General features: G+C 32.2%; 1 protein-coding gene across 1 annotated transcript in view; it reads right to left on the bottom strand.

Moving 5' to 3' along the window:
- LOC129226777 (soluble guanylate cyclase 88E-like) overlaps positions 1-13,658 on the bottom strand; it is a 162,598-nt gene extending 148,940 nt beyond the window's left edge. The window contains exon 1 of the mRNA XM_054861406.1: positions 13,491-13,658. Within this exon, the coding sequence (XP_054717381.1) occupies positions 13,491-13,658 (168 nt within the window). The remainder of the gene's footprint in view (positions 1-13,490) is intronic.
- Between the last annotated feature and the right edge of the window lie 7,115 nt (positions 13,659-20,773).

Raw genomic sequence — 20,773 nt, 5'->3', positions numbered from 1 at the left:
ATTTGCACAGGCCTACCTCTTAGGCAATCAGAACTGGAATTTTAGAGCCCTTCGTCCACTACAAAGCTGAAGGGAACCTTCAGAAAGTTGAAGAAACAAAAATTGCTTTTATGCAATCTATTTTTTTTTTTTTTTTCCTTACCAAAGGCGGGTATATTTAATTTCTCTCGTGTCCAACGATAGACAGTAATAACACGAAATAACAGATTTTTTTTTAAATACTAAGCACTTTTTATAACGCACTCAAAAGGACAAAATAATCTTTCTGGGTCAGAAAGAACAATTTAAGCATTCCTGTAGTTTTCGCAAATTCCAAGAAAATGACACCACAAACGAAGAAAAGGGCGGCTCAAGTCATGAAGAGAATTTCTCTTATCATTATCTAGTTCTTTTGAGTGCGTTATGAAAAGTGCTTAGTATTTTTTAAAAAATTCTGTTTTTTTATTCTTTTTAGTGTAAATGTATTTCAGAAATGGAATAATTTTACCATCACAAAACTTCACCCTATTTTTTCATTTAAATGCTCGGTACTTAAAGGGAAAAAAACTATATACGTGTCTAAAACTTTAAGCAGTTGGCACCTTGTTCCTCTTTAGGATTTATGGTTGCTAATTTCATCCTTGCTTCAGAGAAGCCTTGATTCAAAATTTTCATTATGATTGCTTTTAACATTACTGTTGCAACGCAGCAAAATTTGTAACAATGGGTTTTATATTTAAACATTTAATGGGGAAATTACATGAAGTTTGCTATTTTCTATCCTAATCGAAATAATCATTTTATTTCAGAATTTTACAGAAAACAGTGTGTTGAGCAAGTTTTGAAATAAATCGACCTTGTTTTTTGTTGTTTGTAACTTTTCATTCAAAGTTCAACTAAAGTCATCTGATATCTCTATTCATGCCATGGACTAGCCTGTATAGTAAAAAATATGAGTTAATTAATACGTAATTCATTATAATAATGTTGCTGGTGTTACCCGTTTTTACTAGGGCTATAGGCAAAGGGAAAACGATCGACTCCAACTCCGGGAATTTTAGAGCTTTTGACTCAGACCCGTACTCTACAAGCACTACAAGAGTTGCGGACGTTAAGGGAAAACGATCGATTCTGACTCCAATTCTTGGAATTTTAAGCTTTCAACTACCGGCTTAAACTGCTTTACTTTTGCCAAAATCAGTCCTACTCCGACTCTGCAGCCTTAGTTTTTACAGTAGAGATATGATCAAAGCATGGATTGAACGAGTTTTTAGCCTTATTTCCCAGTAAAAGTCATAGAAAGACGAAAAAAAGCATGAAAGAAGCCTTTTTAATGCATCTTGAAAATATTACAAAAAAAGAAAAAAAAATTTAAAAAAAAAAATAAATAAATAAATATCGAAAAATTAAAAATTGGAAAGTAGGGTATTGAGATGGGGGAAAATGTCTCTCGGTCTGTCTGTCGGTCTGTCTTTCTGTCCCTCCCTTAATAACTTTTGAGTGAATAGTCCGATTCGAACATTTTTTTTTTTTTTGTTCGAAAGATCTCGGCGAAGACACCTTATTCCCATATTTCATTTTTTGATTTGAACTATATTTTGTTCAATTTTGAACAATCCAAAAAAAAACGTAAAATTAGCGCCTACGGGAAATTCAAGGCAATTGCGAACTGTGAGACGAATTTGCTTCAAACTTTGTTGGAAAAAGCTTTTGATGAAAAATTTGTATATAAAATATCTTTTTGATTTGAACAATATTCCGTTCAATTTTGAACAGTTCAAATCCCTTAACATTATCGCCTAAGGGGAAACTGAAAGTCAATGCAGATTCTGTACTTGAAGGCGGATTTACTTCAAACAAATTTTGTTGGAAATAGCTCTTGACGACAAACTCCAGACTCCAACTCCGAGAATTTAGGGGCACCTGACTCCGACTCCGACTACTGTGCTGAACAGTTAGTCGGACTCCGACTCGGCGGATAAACTCGAAGTCATTCATATTTCATAAAGATATGCGCAGACGATTTTTTTTTTTTTTTTTGAAAATGAAAATTATTTCTTTAAGTTGACATTTTATTGCTTTTATTTATTTGGTCAGTGCATTAATTCATTTAAAAAATGATTTTTGGCAGCAGGGGAAAAATGAACGATTTTTTTTTTTTTTTTTTGATATGATGTATCTTATATCTTTAAACGAGCAATTCTTGTGGGTATGTATATATTTCTTATCTCGGAAACGGCTCTAACGATTTGGATGAAATTTTTGATTTAATTGTAGTTTTGCATTCTATGTTCATCTACATCAGTGTTTTTTTCTGTAAAAACGCGATTTTTTACAAAAAAACAGTTTTTTAATACAAAGTCAAATTGAGTTAAGCCTTGAAGTAAATTGTGAGTTGACGCATCAGGCAGACGATTTGCAACCATAACAATGAAAATTTGTCTCTTCTCGCTTTAAAATTTTATACTTGCTTAGGGTTGCCAGGCTAGGCAGATATTGGCCACTTTGGCTAATTTCAAACACACTTGGCTGAAAACAAATTCAAAAGTATTATGTAAGTCGATGTAAGGCTTTTTTTCTTTTTTAAGTGAAACTATTGCTTGACCATCCTATTTTATTTATTTATTTTCTTTTTACACTTCAAATAGTTTAACATGTTTTTTAAATCACGCATCTAAATTTTATTTCGAAGAAGTGCATGTCTTGAGATTGTTTATGTTTTGTTAAGACAGTTGTTATCATTTGTTGGAATGGTTTGTGGATCATCAGTTTTGATGGATATCATGCTGTATGTAGCATTTTCTGGCATAAAAACTAAAAGTACTTATTCAAAAAGAAAATCTCGATTGGGATAAAATCGTGAAACGCATCATAGTATGAAAGGAAGTATTCGGCTAAAAACCGATTTTACCATAGCAAAACTAAAGTCAAAATATTTTAATTACTGACAAGAAAATTGTATAGTGGAAACAAACGTAACAGATAGTTTAAAGCAAAATGTTGATTTAATTACATTCAGAATCTTCTTTTTTTGGTACTTTAGTGTTATAAGAAGGTCGAGTACATAATATTTCGTTAACGTGAAGCTTTACAAGTATATTTGGAAAAGTATTGAACCTTAAAAAAACACAATTTGACAAAAAATAATTCTTTTAAAGCCGAGCGAGGCTCGGTCGTCCAGGTATTTATTTTAATGAGCTTATTAAGTTTAATTTTATTTTTTCGTTTTGAAAGCTGTTAAAGATTTTTTTTAATGGAAAAAAGTGTATTAGCTGCTTTGTTTAAAAGGTGCTGCTATTTTATTTGTTCGTTTATTTATTTATTTTTTTACGCATCTAAATTTTTAGATGAGTGAGGAATATTTTATTCCTAGAAATCAGCTTAAAATATTTAAAAAATATGTTTGAAACAATTTGCGATTTTAGCTATTTTTGAGAATATTAATCAGGTACTAGAAAGTAGTATGGGTATACGGGAAAGTAGACTCGTTTAGTTCTAGACGGAACTTCTTGTTAATAATAACATGTTTTGGGGCAGAGGTTTTCGTAGTGATTGAGATGTATTCTTTCCAAATCTATCCGTGCCGTGATTGTATCGACAACCGACAAAGAAGTTTCACGTTATGAGATTTTTGAAAACTTTGAAAATTTATTTTGAGTTGGTTTTGATACTAAAAGATTTAAGTGTTTCCTATACTAAGGAGTAGTAGATTGTTTATTGCTAGTTATCACGTAAATAGAGAAATTTTTGTAGAATCAAAAGATAAAAACTGCTTGAATGAAAAAATATGCTTAAAGGGGTTGTTTCCTTCAGTCATAAGTACTGCATTTAGTCACTAAAATTGATAGAATAAGCAAAAGATTAAAAAATAGCATGGAGCAAGAAAAAATGTTATTTTCCCAAAGTTTATATTTTAATTATTTTTTTTTAAATGTCCGATTTTGAAATGAAGCGTGGTCTTTAGGACATCACAAATGATATATTTTGGAGTAAGACTCCTATATATATATATATTTATATAGCGGTTCTACTTTGGCGCATCTGTCTACCGCGTTTCCACGTTATGATAATTAAGAAGCGAATTAAATATTGGGCTTTACGCTTGTTATCAACCATATCGGTGCCAACAAATGTGAGTAAAGAAGCTAATTAAATATTGTGCTCTGTGAATCGCATCAGTGAATGGCATTTCATCATTTGTGACGTCATCGGCAGAAGCGTAAGCAATGAAAGCGCACCGATTAAGATTTTTTTTTTTTTTTTGAATAATGTACTTAGTCAAATTACTTAAAAAATGGTCAGATCCAATGTTTTTAAACATGCTCTTTCTGAAAGAAATATTTCTAAAATTTCGGAACCGAAAACCTTCAATTTTGGTGAAACGAAAACCGGAAATGAACAGATATATTTTTCTGTAATTGAACCGGAACGAAATAATTACTGTTTGAAGCCCTTGTTTACACTGCTTTTATTGAAGTGTATTATATCTTCCCCATTCAGCAGCACGCATCGCAGAAACGCTGTAGTGTTCAATTTAACCCTTACTTTTTATCCCATTGAATAGTTCTTGAGCCAATAATAAACCTCATCAAAATATTTAGAGAAAAATGTACAAGTTTAAATTTTATACGTAGAAAAATATTAATGAAATCCCTCTACCCCACTCATGCAGCGTGGCCATAATGGGGTTGTTTCCTTCAGTCAAAAGTAATACTCTTAGTCACTGAAATTGATAGAATAAGCAAAAAAAAAAAAAAAAAAAAAACATGGACCCAGAAAATACTTTTATTTTCCCAACAGTTATTTTTTAATTATATTTTAAAATGTCCGATTTTTCAAACAAGGCGTGGTCTTGATGACGTCACAAATGATGCTCTTTGGCGCATCTTTCTACCGCATTTCCACGTTATGATAATCAAGAAGCGAATTAATATTGCGCTCTACGCTTGCTATCAACCATATCGTTGCCAATACACGTGAGTAAAGATGCGAATTAAATATTTAGCTCTGCGAATGGTATCAGTGAATGGCATTTCATCATTTGTGACGTCATCGGCACTCGGCAGAAGCGTAAGCAACGAAAGCGCGTCGATTAAAATATTTTTTTTTAAATATTGTACTTAGTCACTTTATTTAAAAAAATTCTCATATCCTATGTTTTTAAGCATGCTCTTTCAAAAAAAATTTCTAAAATTTCGGAAATGACCCCATTTCATTGCAATATTTTTAAATACAGACGACGGGCACTGCTGACAAACTTAACTTCTTTAGTTGCAATCCACTTTTTGACAAAAAAAAAACCCGTAGGGTTTAGATAATTAAGCAATAAGGAAAGTTAAAAAGTTTTTTTTTTTCTTTGAGCACTTAAGAAGATAGCTTATTGATATCACTACGTGTACATGATATGCCATATGATAACAAAAACCTTTACATAATAACTGTACATGATCACAAAAACATTTTTAATTTCGTACACTAATTGCCAAATAATCACATAAACCTGATTCTTACGTTGAATATTTACTAGAAGTTTAGCTCCATTTTCTGTCATAAAAAAATTAAATTTCTGTCAATAATTTATGTTTTTATTTTTACCTTGAGGTCTCCCGCACCTATCGTTTTCAAGGTGTATCAGTAGGTCTGTAACTGAAAAGGTTTTTTTTTTTAAATAGTTATATTTCAAACAATAACATAAAACAAGAACTAATATTAAGATAAAATTCAAGAAATCTCCATCCCTGAGAGCCTACCTCATGTTAAGATGAATGTTGCGGATCAGAACACATATAAAATTTAAATGCAGTGGGTTGCCAAATTAATGTGGACGCTCAAAAAATTTCATACTTTGATAAACTAGTTATGAAATTCGCTTCAAAAGTCTTACCCGTTTAGGATATTTTACTTTCATATCAGATATATTGAGATTAAGAAATACATTTAAAAAAATAAGAATAAAAGGGTGAGAAAATCTAATAAAGAATTAATAAAGTATTATGTCAATATTTGTGCTTACGTTTCTTTCCGCCTCTGAAGAGGCTTTAATTTGCCTGAACTTGCTTTCTACGCGGAGTTATGTACACTATTTTATCTGGGAATCAGGATACCATACATTTATGAAGTTTTTGATCAAATGTCTCTTTGTTGTGTTATTTTCTGTGGAAATTTGGTTCTTTTCGGCTTCGTATTAAGTTGCAATTGGTTGCATATCAAGAAAATTTCCTGGAAAGCTCAAAACTAAAATATTATTATCTTCTAAAATTTTTGAAATTCGTCTTGCTTCTTGCTTCTTGGCAAGGAGCAGAATTCTGAATGAAAGTAAAAAATATTTGACTTTCCGGGTCCATTCTCAAAGCTGTAATATCAGGAGAGTTTGCAATATTTCTTTTTATTGGTCTTGCTTTGTAGTTTTAATATAATATGAAGGCTTCCAACTCCTTCATATCTGATTACAAAGACCAATATTGATTTAATGGGATGATTTACCCTTTCTAGAATGCAATCAGAATGATAGTTTTCCTTGGGAAGATGCCACACAAAATTACTTTTGTCTGTCTGTATTTCAAATATATACTCTTTTTTAAAACAGCTTAACCCAGATAGTGTTCCGTTTTTAGAAGCGAATTAAATTCAATCGACATGGGACTTGAGAAAATCATTAGTTAAAAAAAAAAACATGAAGATTTCTAGACAGTATTTGATAGTTGTAATTCAATTCAACACTTCAAAAACTGAGCCCCAATAGCAGATGAAACCAGTTTATCTATCCTTCAAAAAGTTAAACTCATCTCCTACCACAGCACAAAGTTCATTTTCAGTGGATTCCGTGCCACATTAATATCTATGAAAATGAAGTGGCGGACTCTCTTGCAAAAAAAAAAAAAAACATCATACTGTCCATCGACCTCAGAGTTCGCATGTTTGGATTTATTTTCCAGTCAAAAGGCCCAAAATAAGGAAAATTGGTTTATACCTCCGACTTATTATTGGTCCTGGACTTTCCCTTTCTCTTCCTTGCGACAGGCAGTCCAACACATGCCTGTCCCGACTTGCCAATGGACACTTAAAAATTCTCAGTTATTCTGGGGCCAGTAAGAGGTATCCTCTCTGTCCTAAATGTCAGCTAGATCAGGTTTCCCCTAAGTTCATCTTGGACTGAACTGGGAATTAATTCACTCGTCTCCTAATAGAGACACTTCATTAATGTCAACGGTTTCATTGATATAGTCTGATTCCATGGGACTAGATGGGAGATAAAAAACAATAACAACAACAGCAACAACTCTTCTACGAAGCATACGTGAAATTAGCGAATTACCATTTTAAACTTTTAACACTTAAAAAAGAATAAGAATGCACATTAGTCACTCACTTACTTTATTTCAGTCCCTAACAATAATTTGGTTGGGGTTCATCCTTCGCTTTAGAGATCAGGCAAGACCTTTTTCTTTATTGCCTCAGTAAGTCTCGGTTCCCCCCCCCCCCGCAGAAAGGTGCAATGACAGTTTTTTAGTGGTTCTTCTCTTATTTTCAGTTAAAATCGTTTCGAACGACTTGAGTCTTGTCTCTTGTAGCACAACCTTTTCCATTAAAAAAAATTAAAAAAAAAAAAAATTCAATTATCTAGTCAGGACATGATGTTGAAATACTTTTCCTGTGACAAGTCACTTTTCGTTGCAGAAATTGTGAAATGAATATCCAAACTAAGTTATGCAGTATGAGCAAAACTTTAAGGGGTGTTAAAGGGGGCAATAAGAAGCAAGAATCATAAAGGCACGTAATATGATCTCAAAAGCAATGCTGACGCGCTACAAGCACACAAAGACAGAGACTGATGGATGCAAACAGGTCACAAATTTATTACAGAACGACGATTTTAGACAACATTTTAGTTTTTAAGAAAGGTTTGAATCTTATATATTTTTTTTATTACATCATTTTTGCATTAGATCTGTTAAAGCTATTCTTGACTAAGAATTTCAAAACAAGGGCAAAAAGACCGCCAAAGCGAAGAACAGAGACGTTAATGCAAAGAAAAAAAATCGCAATTACTGAATTCAGGAAACTTTTCGTGAAGAGGATTGTTTTTCACAGGAAACTGAAAAAAGCCCGCGAATTTCCCGAACGTTGCTAGAAATAGCTTGTGACTTTCCGGAATTTTATTAGTGATGTTCTGTAACCTGGAAATTAGCTTCATTTTTTAGCTCAGCATACCACTAATTTTTTATAGTTATATTCCAGCGGAGTTATCTAAAAATTTTAGGTAAGCATTTTTGGCTAAAATGCTTCTGTTTTTAAATGGATAGAGAGGGATTTAACTTTTGCATAACAACGAACCAAGTGAATCTTAACGAATCAGTGCAAAAATATGCAAGGAAACTTGTTTTCAATTAATTCACAGTTAGAAATATTTTTCAGTACTAAAAAATTTAGTTAAACAGCACGGAAAATCTTAATGCTTCTACAATTTTAAAACCACTTTCAAATACAATAATCACACTACAGATGAAATGATTTTCTCACAGCTTATGGCACAAATCTATTTGCAATAATAGAGATGGGGAAAAACTTCAGAAACAACACAAAGTCATATGTTTCAAAAATGACGCAAACCTAGTTTAATCAAAAACAAGTTTATCCCTTATAAGACAAAGAAATTTTGGATATTGTTTCTCTAAATTTATCGCCTGCCGTGTTTTACATTTAATTTTGCTATTTATTATCGTCTGCAATATATATAATTCTTTTTATTATTTTGTTTATGCATCGTCTGCGCTATCAAGTGTTTATTTTTTTTTTTTTTTTTTATAACGGCAACGGCGAAAGAAATACAATAGAACGGTATTTGAGTTACATTATAACGGAATGTGAATGAGGTTTTTTTCTCGCTCTTCGTTAAAGAAGAATGTAATTTGTACTGTTTACGTAATTATGCAATTAAAAAGTCTTATTTTATTTTAAAGAAAGTGAAGAATTTGATTTAATAACTGAAATGCAGAAATCCATTCATTTATTAAATTCACTAAGAAGTGAAAAGGAAGAGCAAATTTCTAAATACTAATTAAATGCCTTAGTTACTGGATATATGCATGTTAATTAGTCTCATAACGACCAAATACTTAATTAGCCGTTCAACGTCACAGAGTTGTTATGTTTTCCGAAATGTTGCAGAATTAGATGTCAAACAAAGAAAGCAAGCTTTGAATTTTACCAAACAGAAGATGTGCGTGATGAGTTGATATTTCCTTAGTAGCATCCCATAAAGTATGTTTAAAATTGTGATCTTAACAGACAGTTGAACTTCACGTCATTTCTAATGACACTAAACCAGTTTTCTTTTCTTATAAGTTTTAAACTGTTTCTTTCTATAAACTTACATAAATTGAATTTTCGGTATTTTGTTAATTAATTTTGCCAACTATTTCTTTCATATTATATGTGAATGTTATATACCTTTAAAATCCCGAAAACTTAAAATGGAATTGAAGAGGATCTAACATGAATAATTCATTTATTCATTTTAATTTAGTATGTAAAATAAATCCAATCAACTCGTGTTATTTTTTTAGAGAGACAAAAGAATTTAATCTTGTTTGGATTTAAAAGTGCAACTTTTTAACCATTCTTCTCAGCAGGATTTTGCTGAAAATTTTTACAAAATTATCTTTATTTTGTATGAGTACTGGAAATTGTTTTTCTTTTTCTTATATATAACTCTTAATGTTGAACTTGTTTTTGAGAAAAATATAATAATGAATAAACACAACCGCCGTGACTTTGGTTATGTTGAAAGAAGCTATATGCAAAAGAATAAACATTTTTTTCTAAAATTGTAATACTGTGACAGTACAAAGACTCGATTTTAAGTTGCACAAGTTAATTATAATTATACTTTTGTTTTAAGTAATAGACACAATTGCAGATGGTGTCCCCTGTTTTTTGCCGACGCGATATTTCTCTTCCTTTTCAATATTACCTATTGAGATACTTAGAAGTTTCATGTCGACGAAACAACGGGAACTAGGGAAAAATCAAAAAATAAAATTTTGCGACGGCAAAACGGCCAAAAATATTTTAAGTCACGTGTGTCATTTGCTTTATTTTATTTTTTTTTAATCTTTCTTTTAACGGATAAAATTATATTTTCACACAGGCAATTAAATATGACGAAAGATTTTTCTATAATCATCTTTAGATAACTTTTTTTAGTACTACTGGAGCGCCGACTGGTGGCGCGATGGTTAGGCGCTGGCCTTCTATGCCTGTGGTTCTGACCTAGGGTGGCCAATCGGTGGATTTTCGAGATGCAGAAAATCATCAGCGCCCATGTCGCATTGTTATGCGGCATGTAAAAGATCCCTTGGGTATTCGTTTTGTCTAGAATTCCCTCGGCAAAATTGAATTCCTAGTGTAATTTCGCATTAAAAGTAAGCCCTGGTGCCGCCATCTGGTGGAAGCTTCGAAATTATCCGTACCATTGACATCCGCAACTTAATGGTGGCACGTGAAAGACGGGATGCCCGTATCGGGGGATCGAACTAAGTCTGCTAAAGGCTAAACAGCCTTAAAGCGCAGCCCCCATTAGAAGAAAAAAAGTATTACGAGAGCGTTCGTAAGAAATCGGTGTCAGAATTGCGAGATCTTAAACAGAAAAATACTAAATTTCTTCTGAAAAAATACTGCAAAATTTTACATTTACCAATCTGTGTAGCTTGATTGGTTTTAACAAAGTTGTAGAAAACTGTACGGATCAAGACTGTAAGATAATATTTCAAAACGAAATTCTGAAATCCAAGCAATATCTTTTTTTCTTCTCCCTTTAACATCAAACTTTATAATTAAATATTGTTCCAAAACTCATGTGCAAATACCACTTAGTTTGAAATTTTAAAACCAATAAAATGTCTAGACCACCTTAAGCCACTTACTATCAGCAATAAGGTCGTTCAGTAAATAAATGTCGTACCTACACTTTGTCTCTATTAAACTTAATTTTCAATTATCTTTCTGAAAAAAATCGACTAATTTTTAAATTTATTTTTCCCGGTAGAAAAGCATTGCGCTAAAATTTGAGCTCGAAAAAAAAACTATTTTTTACTTTCAAGAAATTGTTTCTCCAAACTACATGAAACGCAAACATTTTATGATGTAATGTTATACTTCCCAATTTGATCTGAAAATATAAGAGCTCTTTGCGCAAGATTTTTCTTTTCCCAATTACTCTTCAAAAGATCGTTTTATGAGACTATACATTAAAAATAATGTTTGGAAGACAAGATGAAACTGGAGAGATTTCCAACAATAGCCTTTAATGAACATTTAGTTACCTATTGTTCAAAAGGTTTTGACACATTAAAAAGATTATCTAGTCTTCTAGCAGCATTTTTTTTTTTCAAAATTAATTGAATAAGTGCTGTTTCATTAATGTCAGCTCATATTCCTTGTTACTCAGTTCGCTAAAAGTTTTCAAAATCTATGTAGTTAAGCAATTTCAATAATAGGAGCGCAAGTAGATTTTTTATTCTTATTATTTTTAAGACTGACAACATTTGATTAAAAAGAACTTATTTTTTAAACTATGTTAGAAAGAAAAACTGCACTATACATATGGTATACTTATACCATATACTTATACCATATTTAACGGATGCAAAATGCTCATACGTTTTTTTTTTTTTAGTGTGTTTGAACTGTGAATATTACAGCAGTGTGCTGTAATCTAGCCACCATTCTCAGAAACAGCACCTTGTCCATTTAACAGCAATACTTCCTGGAAGCCACACGGTGAATACTGGTCGATTACACAAATCTAGCTGAACAAAAAATCTTTTGTTGGTCAAACCGAGGTACAAGTTTTAATATTGTCGTCATTTTGAAAATAAACATAAAAACTACATAAAATAAAAGCTTCAGACCCTAAAATCTTCATCATCTTCATCAGAATTACTGTCTTTTGATGGTTTTTCGATAGAAACAAGTCTTTTTTCTATGATAAAATCTCATGTTTCTAAGAGTTACAGCTCAGTGTTGTAATTACAGAGTCGGACGTGTTTAGTAAAATATGCATTTAGTCTTCCAAAGCTTTTTTGTCTGAAACACTTTCACGATAAATGTACTCGAAATGCTTTAAAACATTCATTTCGTGCCTCTTGCGCTTGTTGTTTTTTCGGAACGACCGCACGTGCATATGAACCTAAGATCGTATGGACGCCCGAAATGTCCATTTTGAAGATCCACGATTTAATTATCACGAGTTTTCTCGTGACGTCTGTATATGCGTATGTACGGAGCGTACGTATCTCACATAACACAAAAACGGAATGCCGTAGAAAGTTGAAATTTTGTATGTAGACTCTTACTTGCGTCTAGTTGTGCACCCCCCCCCCTTTTGGTTGCATTCGGATGTTCCAAAAGGGGGTCTTTTTTTCCCCTTTCTGGGGAAAATTTGTTACTTTCAATGCAAACTCAAGTGATTTTATAATTTGGCTAAGACTTATCGCAAAGTTGGTGACAAATTTGGCGAAAAAAATTATTTTCCGAATCTGGTTTCAACTTTTATTAGCGATATTTAGGCAGTTATCCATTGAATCACGTTAAAATTGTCGATATTGGGAAAATTAATCTGTAAACCGCTTTTTTGCATTGACTAACTACGGGTGAATTTAATTAAACTGTTTCCTTGTTTTTTACCATTACTTCATCGTCTTGTTTTTTACATGCTATTTTTTCATTTCAAGTTCATATGGACGTAAAAGGAACATTTATACGATTAAAAAAATATTAGTTAAGAGAAGAGTATTATAAATGCCTAACTTCCTTAGTTTGTTGCTAAATGGTGCAAAAAAGACAGTTTTACAGAGATTCAAAATAGAATTTTCGACAACGGTTTAACATTGGTCGTAGGAAAAGCTCGCTAAATATTGTCAAATCGACATTGAATTCAAATCTTATTTTTGCAGCCTAACTTGTCACTAACTTTGATATACATTGCCAATTTGGTGACGAAAAAATTCACGACTGCTGAAATAAAATTAAAATACACCTGATACTAATTGAAACTGCGTGTTTAACACATGCGTATTTAACACAGCGGGTTACCAAAGAAGTATGGACAATCGAATATTCTCATAATTTGATTTCTTTAAAATCATAAGTGATTTAATAATTTAACACTTTGTTTCCTCAAAAGCAGTTATCAATTTTATTTTATGTAAATATTTATTAATGTTGGGTGTCAATTAACTTGAAATAATGCTTTGGCTTTCGTACTTTAACCGTTCATACCAAACATTCATACACTTTTATGAATGTATATATCCATTAATTTCAAAACCTACTGTGCAACCCTAACTGTTTTTCAATGGCAAAAAAATAAATAAATAAATAAAATCTGACTACAATCCTTTATCGAGATACTTTTAATTTATCAGAACGAAATTTAATTTTTCTAGTGCAACTTTTTTATTAGATAACTGCTATTGAAAAAACGAAAACTGCAAAGTAATTGTACTTACCCTGCAAGCTTTTGACGTCAACCGAGGAATGAAACTGTCCGGATAAACATGATGAGTGCTAAAAGTCGTGTGCTCAACTTTTGCAAGTTTCCTAATTTCGTACCACTTTTCCTCTCCGTATACGGAAATAATGTACTGGCTTAAGTTTTCTAAGATCAGTCCATACATATTTATTGTATTTGTTCCAATTATGTCACTAATTTGTTGTTAATAAGTTTCGGAACAATACGTAAAACAATTGGCAATTTATAATTCAATTTGGGCTTATTGAGCGTTTTTAGTCACAATTTAAACAGATGTATTAGTAATATGTATCATGTAAATTGTTATACTTCTTGACAGAAGCCAAACGTTCAACGAAGAAGGTTAGTGGTTGAAAAATCCAGACCTTTGGATTGTTAACTTTTTGTACTAAGGTATTAAGTAAGATATTTTATTTCTTAACAGAAGCCTAACGTTCAACCAAGAAGGTTAGTGGCAGAAAATTCCAGGTAATTGGATTGTTTAATTTTTGTACTAAGGTATTAGGTAAATTGCTCTACTTCTTGACTGACGACTGAAGTTCAACGAAAAAAGTTAGTGGTAGAAAAATCTTGAACCTTAAAACTTTTGCTTCTTGAGCTGAAATCACTTCTCAATGTTTCTTGACTTTTTAAATTATACTAGAGTGACAGAACTTTGGTACTTTTCAATGCAGAATATGAAATTATTCAATTTTGCCTATTACTCCATGTTTCCACTGCTGTCTAAAATGAGGAACTATTTACGCATCTGAATCCATGGCTCATTCTTGATTCTTAAGGCCAAAACTAACAAAATATTTGGTTATTTGCTGAATGCTTCAAAGTCGTTAATAGATCACTCAATGTAACTTTGAGTCTCTTAACATTGTAAAAGATATTTTCACTTCATTTCAAATTCTCTTCATATTGAAAGAAAATGAAGACTAATAACATTTTACTCGACATGGGATAGATTCTCGTCAAATAAAAACAGACTGAAGACAAGTCAAAGTTTCACTCAATGGTACTTTTCTTTCTTCGTGTTGAAAAACAACTTTCTATCTCTTAACAGATATAAAAATATTTTCCTTAATCACTTGAAAACTTCCTTAGATTTTAACCATATAAATGCTAGTTATGTTCGATTTCATTGTTATTCGTGTTCAAGATAGCATTGAAACTTTAGAAAGAATCGCTTATCCAGTCTGCCAGGGGAGTGTCAAACACGAATCAAGCTCATGAACTTGTGGAGTGATGCCACTAAAAAGAAATAAAGTTTTGAATTTCAGTTTTCTCAGAATATTTATAGCGCTCATCTCAAAGAATGGTTGCGGGTAATACATAGGCCATATAGTTCATATAAGTTGTTTGTAAGTATAATCCTGAAATTCTTTAAACATGGCGCCTGTCATGCATTCATTCATCAAGTTAAGTGGTCAGTTGTTCTGAACAACATTGGAAAGTGAATCTGTCTAACAAAATATAAAAATCATTAGTGAATTTTAAGCCACTAAAAATAGAGGAGAAATAATAAGAAGAGTAAATTTTCATTTATAACTTTAAACCATTTTTTTTCCTTATTTAGTAACACTACAAAAAACTCGATTTGGATAAGAGGAATATAAATTCCAAAGATAATTAATAAATCAGGCTGAAGAACAGATATCTTTGAGTGAACGTCGTGTTTATGGACATTTTCCTCTGAAATCGGTTCGAAGACTGAAGCATGAACAGAACACGCGAAATAGCGGGGATGCTTCGTTACCATGACAACTAAAAGAGAGCGGTAACTCGCTCATCCTGAAAAGCGCTCTCTGTGTGTGGCGGTAAAAAATGAGCCATCAACGCAATATACTTTTTAGGACTGTGTAGCAACAGGAGAAAGTGAACAAGCCATAGACTGTTGCACAGACTGTTCTATCTGAATGCAAATGTAACTCTTGCGAAAAATCGAAAAATCGTTTATTGGGTGCTTTTTATCTTCTCTCTACCTTTTTTTCAATCCCGGATATAAAATACGTATGCATAGTTTAATTTTGTGAAATGTCCTAAGATCTATCAATAGAACAACAAAGCAATTTTGCGTTGTAATAGTTTCTAAATGAAATAAAAAGAAAGCAAGTCTTGTTCAGTATAAATTGCCATTTAGTCATGTCAATTTAAAAATTTAAAGTCAAGACATTTAAATTTGGATGAAAAGTAAGAAAGAGTAATCAGGGATATATTGTTCAAATTCGCATTTAGTTTTTCTCCATTTTTCTTAAATGCAAATATGAATTCAATTTTCTTTTTTTCTAACTTAAAATGAAATTTTTAATTAGTTATCATTTACTTTTAAGGTTTTAACTATTAATTTTGTCATAATCTTTACATTATCCATGGACTACATTAGGGTAAAATAATTATACAAATTTTAGTTCATTTTTAACCAAAAAACTGCATTTGGGCCGTGGTAGCCTGATAGGTAGGGCATTGGACTCGGGGCCGGAGGGGCTCGGGTTCGATCCTCGCTGGTCGAAGACCCACCGTCGTCATTAAAGGGGACTGGGCGACGTTAAATATGCTCGTGGTCTCAATGTCCTCCAAGTGAAACGATACCTCTGGGGGTGCTAGTACCAGGTAGCTATTAGCTCTTGGACTAGTTCTAAATTCTCATTAACTGTTCGATCCGGTGATGGTGCTGCCATCTATCGGTATATAAAATAATGGAGGCAAGGCACTAGTATGCAGACCTCGACATAAATACAGTTGAAGTCAGTTGTGACTCTTGAATAGAAATAGAATAGAAAACTGCATTTAAACTATTTTAGCGACAAAAGTCACATTGATTTAAATTATAAAAATCACATCGTTACCTTGATTTGTTAATGTACGTGAGTTTGGAATTTGAAAAGTAAAATGTTTTTAAGAAATAAAACTTGAGAACATAAAAAGTGTAAAATAGAATTCCACCACATTGTTGTATATTAATTAAAACAGGTGACGTCTCCGAGGGTTTGAATCTCAGCTAGAGTATGGATGTTATTGATCAGTATGACTGTTTGATGGAGCCTGAGTGATTGGCTTCCACATTTAGCTGTAAGGCAAGTCCCTTAGAGACTTAAGGGATACTTAATTCTCGATCTGTTTAATGACATATGAGTGCACAGGATGGTGCAGTGCTTGGATTAAAGACAAAGTAATATTAAGTATGAAGTATAGATACGAACTGTGAATGGCGACTACATTTTATTTTCGAAGATGTCTCGAGTGTTCTGAATTTGCGAGTTGATTTTAAAATGGTTAAATTAAAGAGAATAAAATCATAAGATACTTCAGCAAAAAATTATCTTTCATGTATACTGTATATTATTTTAAAGATCTCCAAGAATCAATTTGACAAATTTCCTTACCCCCCCCCCCCTCCCCGATATAAAAAAAAAATTTGGCTTGCGAATTTATGGACTATCAAAATAAAAGGTGCTTTTTTAGAGGTATAGAACTTGAAGTCGGGAACACTGTTTGATCTGTGGGCCATTTTAATAGTTGTCACTTGTTTTGTGTTTAGTTTGGTTTGCTATTTCATCATGAATAGACAACAGGATGGTGCAACACGCCACACAGCGCGTGTCACAATTGATTTATTGAAAGAAACTTTCGGTGAACGAATAATTTCGCTTAATGGACCCGTGAATTGGCCTGCGAGATCATGCGATTTAACACCGCTCGACTATTTTTTGTGGGGCTGTGTGAAGTCTCAGGTTTACCACAGAAGATTGACGCCTTGGACAAGAACATTCGCCACATATCACTCACATACGGCCCCCATTGCTGCAAAAAGTGATAGAAAATTGGACTTCCCGATTAGAGTTCTCCAAGTCAGTCGAAGTGGCCATATACTGGAAATCACATTTAAATAAAAATGGCAAAGAATCATCTTTCGAATAAAGCCAAATTCATGGCGATTTATATCATTTAACGGTGTTTTATTTGAACCTAAAGTTCTATACCTCTAAAAGAAAAACACCCTTTATCAGTTTTGATGATCCCCGAGTATATTATCAGGAGTTTTATCATAACGTTTGTATGTAGGGGAGAGGGGTAATGAATGGGATATGGGTTGAATGAGTCACTACTAGTTTCCATAAATGTACTTCGGAAAATATCGTTTTTTAATAATAATCGATAGCAATAATAATTAAAATAATCTGACAAAATTATAGCATACCTGAGTTCAAACATTGTCTTCTAAAAGTACAGTTAACAAGAATCTGCTTGAAAAGTAAATTTTATTTTTCGTTCTAAACCGGTTATTAATTTAGGAGTATGTATTCATTACTTTTTAGTTACTCTAGATGTTTTATAACATAATTTTATTACTTCTTTACTCATTTCAGGAAACATTTTGATTTACTTTTAGGACTCATTTATAAAAGTGCAATTATGTTTCACAAAGATAGTTGGGGGTGAATGGGACACAAGTTTTTCCCTTCTATGCATAGAAATGTTGATTTTTTTTTCTTTAATTTTAGTTTACTTAGAAAAAAGCTTAGTAGTTCTATGGCATCGGTTCCCAACTGGTGGTTCGTGAACCCCTGGGAATTCACAAGAGGTATAAAGGTGGTTCGCGAAAACCATACTGTAATGGCGAAATTTCAAAATAACTCTTAAATGTGAGGTCTTAAGTTCAAATATTTTTTTTTTCATCATTGATTCGTTCGTCTTTTGCACATTCGATTGGGTCAGGTGGGGTAGAATGGGTATGTGTGGTAAAATGGGTAATTTATTAATCTTTCGAGTTACAACAAAAAAAAAAAATAATTAAAAAAAAACACTCATGTAATTTACAATAGTTTGACTTTATTTTGGTTCAAGAAAAAACTGAATGGAAACAGTTTCGTGGCAGTCTTCTTGTAAGTTATATTGTAAAAATCAAAACTAACTGATATCGTTAAAACTTTGTTTTCAGGAATTTGTTTGTATTTAGATAGCATTCCATTGATGTTATTTTCATTAAAGGAAGTCTCCTTTATCAATTGAAAAAATCAGAAAAGAAAAATTCCATACATTTTAAGAAATATGTTAATTTTTTTTAAGTGGGGTGGAATGGGTATAATATTAGGCTTATTGACATAGGCTGTGAAATTAACATTTTTTCTCACTAATAGTCATTCTCTGAAGTAAGTTGTTTATTTTATGAAAAGTTTTATGTTCTGAAATCCTTATGTTGTGGAGTTGCTTATGGTTGCACTAAATCTGGTTGGATGGAAGACTTCAAAGAATGGTTCAAACTTTTCACAAGGCATCTGAAAAAAAACATGCAAGCGAGCTGACCTATGAAACTGTAAAACATGCTATCGATAGTGAAATTGTCATTTGTCAAACGCCATGCAACCACTAGACAACGCCAGAGCTGACTAAATAAATTGAAAACCAATCTGATCAAACTCCCCTTCCGTTAAGCTTATGTTGAAGTGCAATATCTACAGTAGATTGGGTGCTAGTTTAATACAGTGTAAGAAATTTTAAAATGTTGCTCAAGTTCTAGAACTTTATATACTTGTGCTTATGTTGTAAAAATTCTTAAGAAGTCTTTAATGGGAATTTTTTTTTTTTTTTTTTTTTTTTTTTTGTTTTCCCCAATAACGGGAAAATGGAGATTGAAGAAGAACAGATCATCAAATCCTCAGTCAGCCAATTATCAATAATCGTGGACATTATACCTTTAACTACAATGGAATCATAGACTAATAGATTTTTATCCTAATATTAATATATTTTTGTGAAAAAATAATAAATAAATTTATGATTTCAGTCTGAAATTCAATTTAAAACAATACTACCCATTTTATCCCACCCCATGGGTGGAGTGGCTATAAAAACAGACTTTGAAATAACAGCTTTTTCAGTAAATAATAAAATTATTTCATTAATAATAGCCATGGATATGTGAGGTGTATTGTTGAAATGTAAAAACTCAGTTAAGACTTTTTAATTGTTGGATATCAAATTTGAACAGTTTAATAATCATTTCCAAAATACCTGTTTTTATACCCATTCCACCCCACCTGATCCTACTTTTTAGATGCAAATAGTAGCATACTTGATGACATATTTGTAAATTTCAAGAATTTAGTCTGTTATTAGAGTTTACACAGTGTCAGAAAGGTTAAGTTTTTGAATACAATGAAAGCATACGAGTTCTTTGGTTTTCTCAGTAGCTTTTTATTGGAAAATTCGATTAAATTTTATGGGAAAATTTCACGGAGCATACCCGAGGGTCTGAAATATTTATAATTAATTTTCGATGTGTAGTTTCTTTGCTATTTGAGTGTGACGAAGAGCTGTTTGTTGCTGTAATTTTCAAGAAGAAATAGTTAATAACCCAAAAATACCTCAGAAGGTTTAAAGAAAAACATTTTACTTAAACTGCCATTGACGTCGTCGATTTTCTGCATCTTGAAAATCCACCGACTGGAGCCAGGTTCAAACCTGCGATAGTGGATTTAAAACGGTAACGCCTAACCACTATATTACCGTGTGCAGATAAAGCGCAGTAACTGCAATTTTTTCGTTTTTCATTTTTTTGAAGTTTTGCCATCTATTGTACGTTATCTTTATTGTACAAGCTCGCTTATTTGGTTTCCGCTGAAAAAAAGGCGCGAAAAAGACGTCTAATTCCAACATTTCCCTGTTGTTAGTATTGAATCTAAAACGCGTTTTTTTTTTTTTTTTTTCAAATATCTTGAAAACTCATTTCTACAGATACTGCCGTTTACCTGCACATGGCAATATACCCTCTCTGTCGACACATGGTTCAAAATTATCCCCAAAGGATTGTACTTTTCATAAATGACGCCATTATTCACTATTGAATACTCAAAGTAATACTTAATGCGTTGCCTTAAAAAAATATTTACGAAGGTGACATACAGCTCATCGCGATTTTTTTCCCACCTCTCTTTTTTAAAGACAGTATTCGGTAAGAAATAATAAACTTAAGTTCTACTATCAGCTTATCTTTGCTCGAAACAACAAGAAAGCTCTGCAACTGCAGAAAAATTTCTCTCAGAGCTGATAATTAAGCTATGTGTCAACTAATTATGATGGCTAGAATACGTTTTGCATGGATTGCCTGATAATGTGTAATCACCACTTAATTAGATTATTGCGGCTTTAGCAATCAAGGATTAATTAATATGAAGCTTGTCTTAACCGTTTGAACCTATTTTCATCATTGAGGATAAGTGCCGCAGGTGTTAAATGCAATATGCTTCTGGCTTTATTAAAAGCTTGTTAAGT

Source organism: Uloborus diversus, chromosome 7 (genome assembly GCF_026930045.1).
Source record: "Uloborus diversus isolate 005 chromosome 7, Udiv.v.3.1, whole genome shotgun sequence".
Taxonomy (NCBI): domain Eukaryota; kingdom Metazoa; phylum Arthropoda; class Arachnida; order Araneae; family Uloboridae; genus Uloborus; species Uloborus diversus.
Note: the sequence above shows the minus strand (reverse complement) of the source record. Positions and strands in the feature narration are given on the sequence as shown.